We start from the raw sequence: 19,262 nt of genomic DNA, 5'->3' as shown, positions 1-19,262 counted from the left end.
ATACTTACATTCTTACTACATGACTGGCACTTTATAAGTACTGGAAATACACAGTTCCTTTTCTTTTCAAAGAGCTTACATTCTAGGGTGGTAGTGTGGAGGTGGTTTAGTCTCTGAGTCGTGTCCAACTCTTTTTGATCCCATGGACTGGAGCCCACCAGACTCCTGTCCATAGGATTCTCCAGGCAAGAATACTGGAGTGGGTTGCCATTTCCTACTCCAGGGGATCTTCCCAATCCAGGGGTCGAATCTGCATCCCCTGTATTATTGCAGGCAAATTCTTTACTTCTGAGCCACCAGGGAAGCCCTAACGCTCTAGGGTGGAACACAGACAAATAAGAAACACCTGTGTGAAATGTTTGGCGTGGGAGTAGCACGGTACACCCGGTGGTGCGAAAACTCAGCCCAGGGATGGCTGAGCCGGAGCTTTGGAGAAAGGCTTTAGAGAAGAGACCTGTGCTGAGGCCTGAAGGATGAACAGAAGTCAGTCAGGAGGATGCGACAGTGTCCAGAGGAAGAAAGGAGAGGACACCCATCTCGGCTTTATGGTCTGCCTCAGCACTTTCGGTCACCTCCAGTTTGTCCAGAATGACAGGGCTGTAGACTGAGAGGTGGAGAGTGAACAGAGAGGAGATGGAAAGGCAAACCAGGGCCTGGTCATATAGCAACCTGTTTATTATGAAACGCAGTGTTACCATGAAGACCCTGGACAGTCACAGCAGGGCTCTAAGGAGGGAGGCAATGTGATCTGATGTCTATATTCAAAGAACCTGTCTCAACAATATTTAGAGAAGGGCACATTGAAAGAAAGTCCAGATGGAATCACTTTACAGTCCAGGACACAGATGTGGTGGTGGCCTGAACTAAGATAGCAGTGCTGGGAATAGATGAAAGAGCTATTGGAAATCATGAGACGGTTCCTGCATGACTGCTGGCTGATGGGATTGCAGTTGAAGTGATTTTTCTGGTGTGAGCATCAAAAATGATGCAGGTGGTCCTAGGCTCTGAGGACCATGAGTAGGGGAGAATGTTCTGGGTGTCTGTGGGGCCACGGGGGCAGGGCAGTGAGAGAGCAGGAGGCGGTGAGTTCCTCTGTGCACGTCCTGAACTTGAGATGCTGTGGCCTATCCCACAGAAAAAAGCCAGCAGTGGATGGCTGCATGGATCAGGAAGCAGAAATGTAGATTAGATAGTTATCCACATGTCAGTGGTCCCCAAGGAAAGGAAGGGGAGACTGCACAGAAAGAGTGTACATAGGGAAACAAGACATATGAGACCTCAGGAAACATACAGTGACGGGCGGACGGGGACAGAGGAGCATTTTAAGAAAGGTGAGTCGAAATAGAATAAATAACCAGAGGCCAGCTTGGAGCCCTTGTAAACGCATCGCGCACATCCCCTCAAGGACAATTTCTGCTTTTTCTTTGTGTGATGGTTCACATTTGGATTCCCAAGAGGCTGACGCTAAGTGTGTAAAATATTAATAATAGTACTTATGTTGATTACATGTTATACTTTAGATTCGTTGATTGAGTAAAATTAAGTATTGAGTTTATTTTCATCCCTTGACTTGTCATTGTGGCCCTTAGACTCTTTAAAACAATGAATGTTATTTCTGTTGGACGGCACCGCTCTAGCACCTGTATGGATTGCAATTCTAGTTATGCCACTACTAGCTGTTGAAACTTGAATGGGTAACAATTCCCCTGGGCCTCAGTGTTTTTCATCAATGAAATGAGAATAACACTTCCACACACCCTGTAGGGTTTCTGTGAGGATAAATGAGTGCCCAGAACATCACCTGGCTCATAAAACACTCTCCATCAATGCGAGACTTTATTGTGATTTATTTCAGGAACCCTTTGGTGGTTGGACTCAGACTTCTCTGTATGTTCAAGAATTATCGGCCCAGAATGATTAATTTCCTTTTTTTCCCCTAGGAAAGTTATTTTCTTGCCATCAGGGGATCCAGGTTTCCAGACCTAAGCTGTCAACTTAGACTGTGCTCTTTTTGCAGATGTAACGATCCCTGAAAGTCCTGAGGCCTATGTTAAACTCACAGAAAGTGCAATCAGAAATTCCTCTGGTAGGCACCAAAGCCAAAGCAGACCTGCCCTGCTCACCTGTAACCAGCCTTCTCCTCTCTGAGCACCGTTACCCACCCTCTCACAGCTCTGTGCCACAAGCATGTTAAGGCAGAACCTTCTTCTCTGACTGCTGTCTCAGAAACAAAAACCCAAACCACTTGGTTGATCCACACCAAGAGTAAAACTTCAGTGAAAGTGAAAATGTTGGTCGCTCAGTCGTGTCCGACTCTTTGTGACTCCATGGCCTGTAGCCCGCCAGGCTCCTCTATCCATGGAATTCTCCTGGCAAGAATATAGGAATGGGTAGCCATTCCCTCCTCCAGGGGATCTTCCCAACCTAGGGATCAAACCTGGGGCAGATTCTTTACTGCCTGAGCCACCAGGGAAGTCCATTGCTTCAGTAATCAAGTGCAGGAAAACAGCCATTCAACTTGTGAAATGGTAGTCACTCTCAGTAAGTGTGAACTATGATGCCCATTAATGGCAGAAAATAGGAGATGGAAGCACTAGTCTTAGCATTGGTGCTCTAGCCCCCTTGCTTGGTTGTAAGAGCTCTGACTTTATGACTTCAAGGAGGAATTGCAGACCCACCGCTGGCTGAGGGGTCAGGGCTCAGGGATTCAGTCCCAAGTTCACTAGCCCCAGGCCCACTGTTTATCTTCCTGATCTCTGGGGGCCCATAAAAGACAAAGGGTGAATCAGGTATTCAGTTCCAAAAAATTAGGCTCTCGCTCTAAACAAACTGTAGTTCAGAGTCTGTAATTTGCAGGACAATGGAGAGAACAGGGTTGGACCATGGTGATAGGATGTTGAATTGTGAGATTATTAGTTTACACTTAAGTTTTTGTAGAAAAGCAAAAGGATGGAAAATAAAGATCATTACTAAAATGGTGACTACCTGAGTGATTCCCAGTGAGAGACTTCTTCCAGGTGTACTTAGAAGGCCTTCTTTCCAAAAGAGAATTAATAAAGCTTGCTAATATTTACTCTGCTTTCACCCTGTGCTAGCTTCACTCTGACGGTCATATTCTTGTTGAGTTCAAAGACTGTACCGCACATGCACACACCCATTTCCAAAACAGCGTCACGTCTCTCAAAGGAGGTAAGCCAGGAGTTCTAAGCTCTGAGTGAGAACAGCACACCTGGATGGAAATGCTAAAATTTTTGCTTTCTCCTGATTTTGTTTCAAGTTTCAGACAAAAGGAAGTCATTGCTAGTGTGGTACCTCCACACACACCTTTTCTCAGTTTACTGAGGTCTTGCCTTAAGTGAACGATGCAGCCATCTGAGACTTCAGAGGCACCATCTTCTACTGAGATGCAGAAAGGAAAATAAGATGGTGTGACTTTCTGTTTGATAAGTGACTGCAGAGGGAGCCTGAGACGTAACTGACTCCTAGTTATCGGGGAGCAGAAGGGACCACCTGAGGTTTTGAGAATGGCCCTCCCCAACTCAGAGCATGCAGATTTAAGAGGAAGCAGACTCACAGGCTGTGAGAACCTACCGCATAGCCCCTGGGGCAGCACCCAGCCAGCTCAGACTCTTGGTCAAGCACATTCATCAGTCTGGTCATTTGAACTCCTAACCCACCAGCATGTCAGTACTAAATGTGCTTTATGATCACCCACACACGTGCCATCTCTCTGCTGTCCTGCCTTCCTGTAGAATTTCTTAACCATCTCCTCGAATGTCAAGCTTATCGAGATTCTCATGGTTGACCCTGCAGGGGACCCTGGTGCCTTGGAGTCACAGATCCGACAGCTGGGCAAAGCCTTGGATGACAGCCACTTTCAGATGCAGCAAACGGAGAATATCATCCGCAGCAAAACACCCACAGGACCAGAGCTAGACTCTGGCTACAGAGGCTACGTGAGTATCCGGGCCCTTCTTGATCCTCACACGTCCCTGGTGATCACAGTTGTGTGACAAAGAGCCATCTGTTTGTGGCATGAGGTCTGTGTCTACTCTCCGCCTGCCAAGCTGCCCATGAACTCATAGGTGTGTGTGCAAAAAGAAGCCCTGTTAGCAGGTTACCTTTTGTGCAAAAGTGGTCTGTGCTCAGACCCGCGATCTACCTTAAGAACCAGCCTGTTCCTTTACACAGAGAACTGAAAGTGCAATTGTTAGTCCGTCAGTCGTGTCAGGCTCTTTTTTTGACCCCATGGATTGTAGCCCGCCAGGCTCCTCTGTCCATGGGATTCTCCAGGGAAGAATACTGAAGTGGGTGGCCATTCCCTTCTCCAGGGGATCTTCCTGACCCAGGGAATCGAATCCAGATCGCCTGTGAAATCTTTTCACAGATTGCTTTGGCCCCGGAAGGTGATTAGGCATTCTTTCAAATTCAGTTAATGCTTTTCTGACCAAGCTTGTGCTTGGAGCAGCGGATTTCAGCTGGTATATTGCTGGGATAGAATGGGTTAGTTCTTTTCCTGGGTGTCTTTTGATTCACTTGATGGTCCCGGGACTTTTTTATCCTCTTGTTTGTTCTCTCATTCTGGGGAAAACAATTCTGACAACGAAATTTGGGGAGAAGATGGCAAGAGATTGTGTGTATTACTAGTTCCATTTTTGAAGCTTTTTGTAAAGTATGTAATAGCTTTGCTCTGCTCAAGTTACTGACAGAATAACTTCCCAGAGAAATACTCAGAGAATTACCTGTTTTCTTACGCATACTTAAGCAAGAAGATTTGAAAGTAAATCTCTTCAAGGCCTTCTGTCATTTCTTTTCACACCCAAAAAACTGCCTCGTAAAAGGAAAGAAAAATTAATTTCCCTAAGCCTAATGACAATTCACACATACAGCTTTTTTGAAACCAGGGAAGAGAACCTTTTATGCTGACGTTAACATCCTCACAGTCACAGAAGAGTAATTAATTAATCATGAGTTTACTTCTTGTTCAATTTGGCCTCGTATCCTGACTTCTATTATAGTGAAACCTCCTTTTGAAAAATATAATACAGTTTCACAATGAGTGTGCTGAAATCACTGAGATTAGACTTAACACCAATAAAAAGCAATCAAAGTAACTTAATAGCAACGTGATTTGGTAAAGGCTTTGAAAGAAAACGTTATGATCAGGGTAGCAGGCGTGCCTTGAAATGATTTGTTCCTTTAGTCTTTGAATATGTGCATGATATTAAATATAGAGTTGGAAGCTTTTCTTTTGATGTCAGAATTTATTCCCTTAGTATCTATTAAGCATTGCTTAGATTTTCTCATGAAACAGCTGGTGTTGATATTGTTTTATTCTTTGAAGCATTTTAATTACTTAATTCAAATAGATGCTCCTGTGAGATTTGTGGTAATATCACACTATTCCCACACTTCAGTTTAAGAAAAAGGGAGCAGCTTGCCAAAGACAATATGTTATATTGCCAGCTGGGGGCTCTGAGTGTTAAATCCCAGATCGATTTAGTCTGTTTTGATTCATAAATTTTAAAAGAAATTGGGAGGACTTGTGCAAAACCATGTGTGCCAAGTATATCTCCAAGGCATTGCTTTGTGTAAATATGAACATGTCACATGTTTTAGAAGCATGTTTTTGAACTTGACTTTTTTGTTTCCAGCAGAGCAGCTTACTCTTTTTTGGCTGTGCAGGGTCTTCATTGCTGCACTGGTGTTTTTCTAGTTGTGGCAAGCGGAGCTGCTCTGTAGTTGTGGTGTAAGGGTTTCTCATTGCAGTGGCTTCTCTCGTGGAGTACAGACTCTCGAGCACGGGCTTACCTGTGGTGCTCGAGGATTAGTTGCTCCACAGCATGTGGGATCCTCCCAGACCAGAGATGAAACCCATGTCCCTGAACTGGCAGGCATCAGGGAAGCTAAGAGCAGCTTACTCTTTACAGAGAGGTAGCACTTAGCCACTGTCCTTTTTGAGTAGCTCCAAAGATATTTTCCCCAGGATCTCTTGCACTCATGACAGCTTGAGAATTTTGTGACAAGGGAGCCTCTTTTCTGTGTCTAAACAGATGAAACTGCTGGGTGAATGCAGCGGCAGCATAGACTCAGTGAAAAGACTGGAACACAAGCTGGCCGAGGAAGAGGACCATTTTCCTGGCTTTGTTAACTTGAATAGCACTGAAACCCAAACAGCTGGTGAGTGAGTTGTGCTCTATTCAGGACAGAGTGAAATAGAAGATCTCAGAACCCTTTGTTGCCTCTGAGTTCCAGTGTGTTGCTTACCTCAATCTATACTATTCTGTCCTGAGAACTTTCCTCCAGGTTACAGGGATCTCTGGAGGTAGAACACGAAGGTGAAAAGTATCACAGTGGTTTTTCCCCAAGTCCCATATATTTTAAAGCATCATCTTTGAATCGCTAGTCAGGAATCTTCTATATACATGCCCAGTGCTCTCAGAGCTCTATTGCAGAAAGAAACCAAGAACTGAAAGTTATCTTCACCAACTTTATTGTTGTGGTTTTTTTCCTAATATTTCTGTATGTATTTATTTTGGCTGCCCCAGGTCTTAGTTGCAGCATGCAGGATCTAGTTCCCTGACCAGGGATCAAACTCAGGCCACCCTGCATTGGGAGCAGGGAGTCCTAGCCACTGGACCACCAGGGAAGTCCCGATGTTCACTCACTTTAATGCTGTCACTTCATAAATCTCTTTATAGTATTAAATCTTATGTAGCTGATTTTTTCTTCCCCATCGTTGTTAAAAATGAAGATAGGAAAAATACAGCCACTATACTGTTACTTACAGCTGACAGTAATAGAAATGCCCAGTGGCGTTACTTTCTTTTCTGTTTTAGAGTTAGCTCCCATGTCGGTTTCAAGCATTTCCTAAACATTCCGCCTGGAGAAAAACCCCTCGCTCTTCTGTGCGTTTTCTGTCTTGCCAGGTGTGATTGACCGCTGGGAACTCATCCAGGCAGAGGCGCTGAGCAAGGAGCTGAGGATGAAACAGAAGCCCCAGAGGAGGCAGCAGTTGGATTCAGACCTGAATGACATTCTGACCTGGCTGCAGGAGACGGAGGGCGAACTGGAGCAGCTTCAGCGCCTCCAGCTCAGCACTGACATCCAGTCCATTGCGCTCCAAATCCAGAAGCTGAAGGTAGCTGCCCTTGGCCTTTCCCACGATGCCAGACAGAAAGCTGCCATTTGGAAGGCTCAGTCAGATGAAAATCACCAGCCCTGGCTGTTACACACTCACAAAGCAGTGGGCCGGTGGTTGGTGGAAGTGGACAGGAATGTTTCCCCCACCATCCTGAGTCAGAGTGTTCCTAGGAAGGCTTGGAAGGGTTGAGAGCTGGATTGATTACAGAACCAGCCCCATAAAAATGTGTGTGTGTGTTAGTCACTCAGTCACGTCCAACTCTTTGAGACCCCATGGACTGTAGCCCACAGGCTCCTCTGTCCGTGAAATTTTCCAGGAAAGAATACTGCAGTGGGTAGCCATTCCCTTCTCCAGGGGATTGTCCCGACCCAGGGATCCAGTGCATGTCTCCTGCCTTGCAGGTGGATTCTTTACCATCTGAGCCACCAGGGAAGCCCCTCATGAAAATAATAATGATTTAATGACCAGTTAAAATTGCATAAAACCTCTAGCTACCTCTGGGACCTAGTTAACCTGTTTTAAGGGAAACACAGCTATGGCCAGGATCCTACAAGTCTGTCTAGAGCTGGAGAGGAAGCCTCTCCCAGATGGTATACGTGTGAGTTTGTGGAGACCTAAGGAAGCCACTGTGGTGCTGGAGAAGACTCTTGAGAGTCCCTTGGACTGCAAGGAGATCCAACCAGTCCATTCTAAAGGAGGTCAATCCTGGGTGTTCACTGGAAGGACTGATGCTAAAGCTGAAACTCCAATACTTTGGTCACCTCATGCGACGAGTTGACTCACTGGAAAAGACTCTGATGCTGGGAGTGATTGGGGGTGGGAAGAGAAGGGGACGACAGAGAATGAGATGGCTGGATGGCATCACCGACTCTGTGGACATGAGTTTGAGTGAACTCCGGGAGTTGGTGATGGACAGGGAGGCCTGGCGTGCTGTGGTTCTTGGGGTCGCAAAGAGTCGGACACGACTGAGCGAGTGAACGGAGCGGAACGGAAGGAAGCCACTTGTCATTCTGGAATCAGCAGAACTTCTGAAATGGATTATGATAGTGGCAGAAGCAATTTTCAGTGTAATAAATCCAACTAAATAAAACCTGTGGAGTAATCCTGCTAAAACACCTGACATTTCTATTTGATTTTGACCTGTTGGGTGTAGTACAGAAGATAACCTTCTGTAACTCCCTCTCTAGATCTTAAAAATCCTCCTCAGCCCAGCTATTGAGATGCACTGAGATCCATCTGTGGAGACTTTTGTAAGCGTACTATGGATGGAGAGCTCAATGTCTTCTTAATAGCTCTCTTGGTCCTGCCTTTTTATTTGGAGAACGTCAAGCTGTGCTCTTCCTCAGATGTAGCTACTGGGCCCTTTAGACTCAAGGATTAAGCAAAGCACACTGCCTTTGTGTCTCCCTGGTTTCTGTGTACGCTGGTTTTCTTTGGGGCTGATGTTTTTCTGCCTTGTTTTAGCTTTTTTACCTTGTTTTAAAATGTGTTTTAAATTTTCAAACAGTGAAATGAGTCTTCTCGACCACTGCTCAGACTTCTTATAGAATAGCCTCTGTACCAGCTCCATCAATTTCAAGAGGAAGCATCAGATGGGAGATGCAACTTACATTCTCTGGATTACATTTTATTTTTTTTTTAGAGTGCTTAAATTACTTGAGTGTCTCTCCAGGAAAATGCAAGGCAGTGTTGCATTATAATCAGTTCCTTAAAAGGTTGATGAAGCAAACACTGGCCAGAATCTGAGACCTAAGTGAGATCAGAGTGGAAAAATTGAGACCTTGAAAGTCAGCCTGTGTGATAAGAAAAAGTCACCCTCTTATGCATCCCTCCCCTATCTTTCCTATCTGTTTTCTGAGGATAAATATGTGGAATAACCTAGTATTTTCTACAATATTTGCAGATTTTTGTGCTGTTTCTGTGGTTAGCTCTATATCATGGCATGTTAAGAATCCACTTAAAAGTGAAAATTAAGACAAGTTGGAAACATAACAGAAATGGTGAGAATTATAAGAAAATGTAGCCTGGGTAAATGTGATCTATAGGGTCACTGACTCTACTTTGATCTGGGAACATTTAACCAGTACCAAGATATTCAGCGATTAATATATAACCTTGTACTCAAGTTCTTGAAATTTAGTTCTAGATTTTGGGGAAATACACACAGTCACCTATTTGTTTTTGTTTTGTTTTTTGTGAAACCAAGCTAAATTTGTGAGCTGATGAAATACTATTTATTCTCTTTATCATCTCAAAAAGTCTGGTCTGTGGCAGAAGCAGTGTTCCCAGGCTGTGGACCACTGACTGTTGGTGCCTGTGACGTCAGAACAGCTGGAGGCCAGGGCCTAGGAATCTGCTTTCCTACCAAGCGGCGCATTTCATACCTATGCGCACAACTTTGAGTAGCATTGTTTTCAGCAGCTAAGTCTTGCCTGCTTCTTTGCAGAAGCAGACCCCATGGACTGCAGCACGCCAGGCTTCCCCGTCCTTCACTATCTCCCAGAGCTTGCTCAAACTCATGTCCATTGAGTCTGTGATGCCATCCAGCCATCTCATCCTCTGTCACCCTCTTCTCCTCCTGCCCTCAATCCTTCCCAGTCTTTTCCAGTGAGTTGGCTCTTAGCATCAGATGGCCAAAGTATTGGAGCTTCAACTTCAGCATCAGTCCTTCCAATGAATTGTCAGGGTTGATTTCTTTTAGGATTAACTGGTTTGATCTCCTTGCAGTCCAAGGAACTCTCAAGAGTCTTCTCCAGAACCACAATTCAAAAGCATCAGTTCTTTAGCACTCAGACTTCTTTATGGTCCAACTCTCACATCCATACAGGACTACTGAAAAAACCATAGCTTTGACTGTATGGATCTTTGTCAGCAAAGTGATATCTCTGCTTTTTAATATGTTGTCTAGGTTTGCTATAGCTTTCCTTCCAAGGAGCAAGCGTCTTTTAATTTCATGGCTACAGTCACTGTCCACAGTGATACTGGAGCCCAGTGAGTAGCATTAGTCTACGGAAATTGAATCTGTACGCTGGAACTAAGAGCACATTTCCTGCTGCTCAGAACTATTGGACGATGTTGTGTTTGGTTTGTTTTGGTTGGTTTGTTGTTGGACTCCCATGATAGGGGCTGAGTTCATCGTTCTCTTTAGTTCATTGCCCAGGATCATCTTTGCTTCCTGCAAAGTTCCTTAATTTTATTTATCTATCCCTTTTCTCCCACTGTTTCTTAATCCTCAAACCCATAGCAACCATTCCAAAATTTTAATATTCTTTTTTCACATGTATTCCTGGAAAATGTGGATTTGTGTGTGCACAATATATTTTAAATTGCATAAGTGCTCTTTTGTAACCTATAGCAATCTGTTTATGACTCTTTCACTTACAACTGTATTTTCTTAAGATCCATTTATGTCAGTAAGTCTATATCTGATCCAATTCTTCTAGCTCCAGTGTGGTCCCCAATGGTGTGTACCTTAGCCATCTTGCTAAGGCCAGTGTTAATTAATGGATCTTTTTAATTTGGGTGAAGCATTTCCAGAGGTCTCAGACTATATCTCTTGAATGTTTTTATTGTTGTTTTCCTTGTTTGATTATTCTCCTTTCTCTTTGCAGGAGCTCCAGAAAGCTGTGGACCACCGCAAAGCCATCATCCTCTCCATCCATCTGTGCAGCTCCGAGTTCACTCAGACTGGCCAGGAGGAGAGCCAGGATCTTCAGGATCGCTTGTCCCAGATGAACGGGCGGTGGGACCGTGTGTGCTCCCTGCTGGAGGAGTGGCGGTGTCTTCTCCAGGATGCGCTCATGCAGTGCCAGGTCTGTGGGGCTTTGGGCAGGCCATGTTCCAGAATCCAACATTTCCAGTGTGGCTGAGTCTGTGACTCAATTTATCAAGGTCACTAGAGGGATGCAGTTACTTCCCAAAGTCAGTATTCATGTGAGATAATTTTGTGCCCAGTTTTCATTTTACTGGAGAATGTGTACATGTGACCCAGAGTTGAAAAAACCCCATCTCCTTTAGAATTTGCAAGAGACTGTTCCCATCAATTTATCTCAGCCTCACCATTCCTCCTTTGATTCATTCAACAGATATTTTCTGAGCACGTTAGGAGACATTCAAGTGAGCATTACAAATATTTACCCATTCATTCAGACCACAGTTACTTGCCCGGTGTTTACAGACATGACAGACACTGCACTAAACAGGCAGGATATAGCCCAGCCTCTGCTTTTGTTGGGGAAGATGGACAACAAAAATGCAAATAAATGCTTAACCAAGCTACTTCCAGATGATGATACGGGTAACCGAATGAAAGCATGTTGAAATGGTGGGCAGGGAAGTTGTATGAACGTCTGAGCTGACACCAGAAGGATGTTGCCATGAAGGAGGTCAAGCAAGTGGCAAGTCTCAGAAGCAGGAAAGGGCTTAGCATCTTCAAGGACAGAAGGAGGCCAGTGTGATCGGAGAAGAATGGCCAAGAAAGATCCAGGAGGTGGTCAAGAGACAGATCATGCAGGGCTTTGTGGGCAGGGCCAGGAGTTTGGTTGATAATCCGAGCAGGATGGGAAGCCTATATTCCAGGATTGTAGGTGCCCCCAAGAGTAACGGCTGCTTGAAAGCAGGTACCCAAGCCATGGTTTCCCCCATCTCTAGTTTAGCGTCTCCCACCATGGAGATCTTCCATGATTAAATGAACACATGGATATGTGGAAAGAAGGGATTGAATTTAGGCCTTCAAGGATGGAAAGATTTGGGGACATCCCTGGTGGTCCGGTGGCTAAGACTCTGTGCTCCCAGTCCAGGGGTCCTGGGTTCAATCCTTAGTCAGGGAGCTAGATTCCATATGCCACAACTAAGACCCAGCACAGCCAAATAATTTTTTTTTTTTAATGTTGGAATGATTTCAATACAGGAGGAAGAGAGAGAAGGAGAGTTCTTCTCTCCAATCTGTGTTAGAGCCCTAGGAATTCAGTATTTGAATTCTGGTTTTCCTAATGACTAATTTTTCCCTAGAGTAATAAATTAGATGCTTTTTGATAAGAACTTGAACTCAGATAATTATAATAACTTCTGTGCTTGCTTAGAAAGGCATTGTGTATAAGATCTGAAAACCAATGGTAGGAATTGTAATGCATGGATATTTAAGCTGTGAGGGAAAGAAAAATGTCTCATTCAAGACGATTTTATGTTCCATATTTTTTTTTCCATAGGATTTTCATGAAATGAGTCACGGCTTGCTTCTTATGCTGGAGAACATTGACAGAAGGAAAAATGAAATTGTCCCCATTGATTCTAACCTTGATGCAGAAATACTTCAAGACCATCACAAACAGCTTAAGGTGAGATACGTGGACTTGGATGGCCTCTGCTTATGTTATAGGTGGTTCTACTTGTTCACCTTTCGTGTTGTAGTCTCTTAGTCTTTCTTTACCCCTCATGATTTCTCATCTCCGTGAAGCAAGCATGTGCGTGGAAGATGGCATATGCTGGCTTTAGAATCTTTTTCTAAAGTCGCTGCTCATCTAAAAATGTCTTCACCTTTTTTGTTTTTTTAGCTAAGTTTTTAATAGCCTTTTGTAAAAAGTTTTTTTTCTGAGACTTTTTTTTTAAAGTCTTGTTGCAATCTTGCTCCTGTTTAATGTTTTTGGTTTTTTGGCCATGAGGCATGTGGAATCTTAGCTCCCTAACTAGGAATCAAACCCACATCCCCTGCATTTGAAGGCAAAGTCTTAACTGCTGTACCACCAGGGAAGTCCTCAGATGGTCTTCATCTTAATTAGCCTGTTTTCATCAAGGCAGCTCTATGCTTATTTTCAATTTATTTCTAATTTAAACTTTATATATTGAATCTATGTTCCAGTACCATTTCGGGTAATTGATAATAAAAGGACATTAAATCTATTAAAATAGAGACTCTGTTAAAATAGAGACCATTAAGGATTCTTAAGAAGAATTAAGTTTGTAGATTCAACCTCAGCATCAAGTTTTCTGAAATCTAAGACAAGGGAAACGTGGTAAGTTAAACGATTTTCATTACCTGACAAAAAGGAAACATACTAGTTCTCAAGGAATAGGAAACTTTTTCTAGTACTAAATTCAAAAGGATATTTGCAGGATTTTTTTATAGATTCCTATGCAAAGAACTTCAGACAATATAATGTGCCATATACTTAAGTGATTTTATGGAAGATAAGGAAGCATATTTGAGTTCCATTAGGAGAAAATAATTTGCACTTTGTCACTTTCTGTATTTTTAAAATGCTATTTCTTAACATTTAACACTCACAGTGACCTAACCAACAGAATTGGCAGCTTTTAGTTCAGTACTGTAAAGGTCTTAGAAACCCAGAGGAAATAGCTATGCAGCTACATTTTTACCAGACTTTTGACCTCAGGCATTAAGTTGTGAGTGATGAATCACCCATATACCTTTTTAAAAATCTCAAATGGATATCAGGGTATACCTCAACCAAGCTGAGTTTTTCTGCATTTATATGTTAGTTTTACTTTTCTTTTTAAATGAATATTTTATGTCTCATTTGCTTAATACTTTATATTTTAAATACTTTGACATACATTCACTAATATGCACCTTCCAATAATACTGTGGACCAGGCAGGAGTTAATATCACCATTTTACCTAAAGGAAATCAACCCTGAATACTCATTGGAAGGACCGATGATGAAGCTGAAGCTCAAATATTTTAGCCACCTGATTTGAAGAGCCAACTCATTGGAAAAGAGACTGATGCTAGGAAAGATTGAGGGCAGGAGGAGAAGGGGGTGGCAGAAGATGAGACAGTTATATAGCATCACAGACTCAATAGACGTGCATTTGAACAGACTCTGGGAGATAGTGAAGGACAGGGGAGCCTGGCATGTTGCAGTCCGTGGGGTCACAAAGAATTGGACATGACTTAGTGACTGAAAAACAACCACCTCCAAATGAGAAAACTGAGGTCAGAAAGGTTCAGGGATTTTATAGGATGCTTTTGGGGAGCGGTAGGATTAGAACATAGGTCCCTGATCCCCAAAGGCCATGGCTGCTATACCCTTCCTTGTGCGATGCTTGGGTATAATTGTCCACTGAGTTAAAGTGATGTCATCCTGCACATGGGGACTTTCTCCAAGTATCAAAAATTCTTAGAAAAATATTTTTTATTATATTCATAGCAAATAAGGCATGAGTTGTTGGAATCTCAACTCAAAGTGGCCTCACTGCAAGACATGTCTTGCCAACTGTTGGTGAATGCTGAAGGCACAGACTGTTTAGAAGCCAAAGAAAAAGTCCATGTGATTGGAAATCGACTCAAACTTCTCTTGAAGGAGGTCAGTCGTCATATCAAGGAGTTGGAGAAGTTATTAGACATGTCAAGCAGTCAGCAGGTAAGCTCTCAACAGACATCATTGTGTCAAATTTCCTGCAGGAGACCAAATAAGCACCATCTTTATCCATTTCAGAAAGACTCTGAATGGAGTACTTGTCAGAAGAGTGTCTTTTCCCTCAATCACTGCTCTTACAAATCTCTCTCAAAATAAAAAAGCGACTCGAAAACTTTCGTAACAGGACACTACTTTTGATTCTGTTACATCCAAAAATCCTCTTGTAACTGTTACTGCTGACCCTGTTAGCACCACTATTGTGGCATTTTATTTTACCCAGTTTATTTAAGAATGCATGTGCTTTCAGTAATGCAGCAAGAGGAGGTCACAAGCAATGGTGCACATGAGTTTCATATTCAGACCTTAGAAGGCATGAATTCGCCTGACACAGATGACAGTTAAGTCATAAGAAGTGTTCTCCACTAGCTATTATTTATTTATCTATTTGCTTGTTTGTTTATCTCTTTATTTATTGGTAAATCTACTGCATCGTAGTAATATTGTTGGTTTTAAGAAATGCTTTTGCAGGTAAGACTTCAGACATTCACTTGTGAAATCCTGTCATGAACACACAAACATGCTGCAGGCAAAAGAATTATGTACTCCCAGTAACAGCAGGTGCCAGAAACAGTACAGTTTCTCTGATGCTAAAAAGGGTAGCTCCTGGATGACCGACATGCTGTCTCTCTAGCCTGATCACCCTGCAGCTCTAAGGCAGATTCCATCACCCACTTCACGTCAGTCCATTCCCGTCACTGAGAAATAATAAAGCTTCAAGTGACCCAGTAATGACAGAGCTATTAAATACCTAGCTATTAAAACGTAGCTGTTAAATAAATAAATACCTCTATTTTCCAGAAGGCCCAAACTCACAACCAGGAAAGTCCAATGCGCTAGAAGAATTAGGTTCTGTTTTTCCTGCAACTGTCCGATTCTATTTTTTGTTTTTTAAACTGGGGTATAGTTGCTTTACAGTGTTGTGTTAGCTTCTGCTGTCCAACTAAGTGAATCAGCTGTATGCATGCATGCATCCCCTCGTTCGTGGACCTCCCTCCCACTCTCCACTCCCACCCCGCTCCTCTAGGTCACCACGGAGCACTGAGCTGAGCTCCCTGTGCTATCAGGCAGAGTCCCACTAGCTATCTGTTTTACACATGGTCGTGTGTTTATGTCAGTCCTAATCTCCCATTCATCCGGTGTGCCCCCCACTCCCCGCCACATCCATACATGTCATCTCTACGTCTGCATTTCTATTCCTCCCCTTCTCTTTTTCCCAAAGATGAGGATGGGGTGGGAAATACTTTGCAGATCCCAAAGCCATCATGGCTCTGGGACGTCGCGTCATTAAGAGCATCTGTTTCTCGTGTAGGATCTGTCTTCCTGGTCTTCTGCTGACGAACTGGACACCTCGGGATCTGTGAGTCCTACCTCGGGAAGAAGTACCCCAAACAGACAGAAAACGGTAACTTCCCATGGGTTACTTTCAGTGGGCCCACGGGAGGGAACACGGGGGCGCGGCGGCCTTTGTGCCTGACACAGGGTCCAAGGGCTCTCCCCTTGCAGAGCAGGGGTCCCCAGGCAGCATGGGGCCGTCACTCGGTGACACGAAAGAGCTCCATTTCCTCAGTCCTGCCTTGAACCCCCTCCACAAGCACTCAGGAGCGAAAAGAGCAATTCTGTTCTTCAGAAGAATCAGGGTTCAACGTTGCAGTTCATAAGCAGGGAGACGAATTATTTTTCTTGCTCCAAGGGCCATTTCTAGCAGCACAGTGCCCCCTGGCCCCTTTGGCGGCCCCTCCCTTCAAATCACCACCGCCACAGTCCAGCTCAGAAAGGCAGGCTCCACATAAAGGGGTGCCTCAGGCAGAGGTGGACAGAACCAAGCAGCTCCTGAGACCACTGAGTTTATAAGACCAGCGGGGGCTCTGCTGACTCTCAAGCACAGAAGCTCCTGAAGGTGGTCTTGAAGTTTTCTGTGATTGTATGGCCCCCAGAGCGGCACCAGCTCAAGATAACTCACGCACAAGGCCTGTAATGGGGCTGTCTCCCTGGCACACGATGAGGAAGAAAAGACCAGTTTTGGCCCCTGCTACCCTCTCTACCTTGATTTCTCTGTGTAATTAGAGGCTCGTTTTTTGTTTTGTTATTTTTTTTTTTTTTGGTCTGGCTTTATGATTATATTCATTTTGATTATCATTCCATTTCTTTACTTTTTAGAAATATTGATTTCATTTATATTTTTTGTTATAAACACTTAAATTCTATGCTGATAAATGTTATTATCTTTTTAGAATTTTTTTTTACTACATTCACTAGTTTCCTATAGATCCTAGTTTAAGAATGTGAAGGAATACTGGCTTTTCGAGTCAAATTTTAGCCTTTATTTGAGTATTTAACTTATTGAGTCTTCACTATACACAGAACAGTCTCACTTTATCATTATTTTTGACCTACCTGCTGGAAGATGAAAAAATATGTAAAGTATATTTGAAATATGTAACATAACATATTGCAGTTTGTATTCATTATAATTACATATGCAGAGATCTTTGGGTGGTGTAGTCATTTATGTTTTTACCATGAAAAGGGGGGAAATGTACCCACTGTGGTGTGCATACCCAAACCACCATCTGTGTTTCTTCAGTGATGAATAATATAGATGTTAATTGATTTTGCTTCTTCAACCAAAGAAAAGCCAGTTTCCTTGATTCATGGGTACTGATCATTTCATTTGATTTATATTTCCTTTGCTGCACTTTTAGTTTAATTTTCATCAGTAGCTCGTCTTTATTTGCCTGGACTGAACATTCTTCTTTCTTTACCCCTGTTCATTGCAAACAGCCACGAGGCAAATGTAGTCTCTCACAGCCTGGACCCTCTGTCAGCAGTCCACATAGCAGGTACCTTATTCTCCTGGTTTCCACACTGTTCTAGAACTCCAAGAGGATGATGAAAATTGTCCATGGTTTAGTCAGGCCTGTATTTGATCTGCCTCAGGGTAGTTGAGAAACTACTCTTTTCAGTCCACACCCTTTCCTAATAAATTGAGAGAGAATTTTCTAAGTGGAAAGTACAAGAAAATCTCAGAGCGTCAAATATTTGGACCCCGCCAAAATTTTGTTTAACTATATACAGGCCATCCAGTACTTTTCATCCGATGGTGTTTTTTCTGTGTCCTTGTAAAGATTCGATGTCACTGATGGCACAGTGCCATTTGATTCATGGCAGAATTTTATCATCCTCTTTATTTCTAGATTTTACAATAAGATAGGTGATAGATCAATGAATTATTTTACCATCCCCAGAACCCACAAATCTGAATAAAATCTACTAACACCCCCAGCTTTTTATTTTATTTTCGTGTTTTATCCAGATGGTGGGTTTTGGAGTCTCAACACGGCAAGTCCTAATCTGATATCACTTAAAATTTATAAGCACCTTCTCTCTTCTGCTTCTCCTAAAGCTCCTCTTCAGCCAGCACACACACTTACCTTCCTGACACTCCGGCCAGCTCTTTCCCTCCAGAAACAAGAGCAGTCAGTCGCCCCCTCTCCCGGGGACCCCCAGACAGCCTCCTCACAGCTGCCACTCTGCTTTACGCCTGGCTTCCAACAGTCCGTGTCTCCGCAGTTAGCAATGCTTTGCCTTCTTCGTTGTCGGTGTGATGTCTGCACCCCCGGCCCTTCCACTAATCAGTTCACATTTCCCCAGATAACTTTTTGAAAATGAAAATACTGTCCTTGGAAGCTGACTCTTCATTCCAGTCGCCAGAAGTTCACTGTTAAAAGTGGTTTGTCTCATCACTGAGCTGGAATCTCAGTTCCTGGAAGGAGGGTGGGGGATGAGGAGGCGTAAACAGGCCCTGAGTCAGAGTGTTAGCTTTCCAGCTGTGTGCAAAAGGGACCAGCCTTTGCTTCTGGTCGTTTCCACTCAGCTGTGTAGTACATATCATGATCTGCTTTCTGGTTTTAAGCTTCCCTTCACTATGTTTTGCTTTTTTTTTTTTCTTTCCCTTTGATTTGGTTTGATGACAGTTTTGTGGGGTTTTTTTTTGGGGGGGGGGGTTCTGTAACAATATCAATAATAAAACATGAATGGAGGAAAACTCATGGGGATTTTTGAAGATCACGATGGGCTTCTCCAGGTGCGCTGATGTTTTCTTAGCACCCTATAAAAAAAGACATCATGTACTGTAGAGAGATCACTGTTTCATAAAGTTCATCTTCTTGCTACAAATTACTGATGTGTCATGAACAGAGACGGGGCATCTTGTCCCCGCAGCGTTCCTTTAAGGATACCAGAGGTCAACTCTGTAGTTGACATAAACGATGGTGATGAGAATGGGAAAAGCTCTTGTGTTATTAATAGTATCCATACTGGTAGCAACCGCCCTTTGGTTCCCAATGTCCCCTGTTCTTTCAGACAGCCACCCGGCCTTCTGAAATGTCAAAGGCCTCATTTCTCAGGGCAGCAAGGGCTTCGACATGTCTCCTAACAGGGCTTTGCGGCTGGGACACACTGTGACATCCGCAAGGTGCCTTCAGCTCTGCTCTGTCCAGCAATGTTTATTAACATCTTTCTGAGCACACAGCACAATGTCCACTTTGCTGCTTACAGGACCTGAAATGCAAATGATCCTCACCTGAACGGCAAACGTCGGCAAACACCTTGGCAGGCGGGTTGTGGTTGAGCATTCTTGGATCCTTAACTCCTTGGCACCTCTCTTTGGGGTACACCC

The 19,262-nt window shown here is 43.4% G+C and overlaps 1 protein-coding gene and 1 long non-coding RNA gene across 16 annotated transcripts in view; one reads left to right on the top strand and one right to left on the bottom strand.

Moving 5' to 3' along the window:
* LOC148776363 (uncharacterized) overlaps positions 1 to 18,289 on the bottom strand; it is a 140,055-nt gene extending 121,766 nt beyond the window's left edge. Inside the window, exon 1 of the long non-coding RNA XR_016038453.1 lies at positions 18,016 to 18,289. This is a non-coding gene — a long non-coding RNA (uncharacterized LOC148776363). The remainder of the gene's footprint in view (positions 1 to 18,015) is intronic.
* The window catches only part of SYNE1 (spectrin repeat containing nuclear envelope protein 1), a 491,794-nt gene that overhangs the window by 465,020 nt on the left and 7,512 nt on the right, over positions 1 to 19,262 (top strand). For 11 of the 15 annotated variants that reach the window (XM_055433423.2, XM_055433430.2, XM_055433426.2 and 8 more), the window contains 9 exons: positions 2,018 to 2,086; positions 3,814 to 3,956; positions 6,054 to 6,180; positions 6,930 to 7,141; positions 10,756 to 10,956; positions 12,352 to 12,480; positions 14,315 to 14,527; positions 15,894 to 15,986; positions 17,366 to 17,424. In XM_055433423.2, coding sequence (XP_055289398.2) covers positions 2,018 to 2,086; positions 3,814 to 3,956; positions 6,054 to 6,180; positions 6,930 to 7,141; positions 10,756 to 10,956; positions 12,352 to 12,480; positions 14,315 to 14,527; positions 15,894 to 15,986; positions 17,366 to 17,424 — 1,246 coding nt within the window. The remainder of the gene's footprint in view (positions 1 to 2,017; positions 2,087 to 3,813; positions 3,957 to 6,053; positions 6,181 to 6,929; positions 7,142 to 10,755; positions 10,957 to 12,351; positions 12,481 to 14,314; positions 14,528 to 15,893; positions 15,987 to 17,365; positions 17,425 to 19,262) is intronic. The other 4 variants (XM_055433424.2, XM_055433425.2, XM_055433428.2 and 1 more) reach the window with 3 other exon arrangements.

The sequence above is a fragment of the Moschus berezovskii genome, chromosome 10, assembly GCF_049115385.1.
Source record: "Moschus berezovskii isolate FMDL1 chromosome 10, NW_MosBer_1.0, whole genome shotgun sequence".
Classification (NCBI taxonomy): Eukaryota; Metazoa; Chordata; class Mammalia; order Artiodactyla; family Moschidae; genus Moschus; species Moschus berezovskii.
Note: the sequence above shows the minus strand (reverse complement) of the source record. Positions and strands in the feature narration are given on the sequence as shown.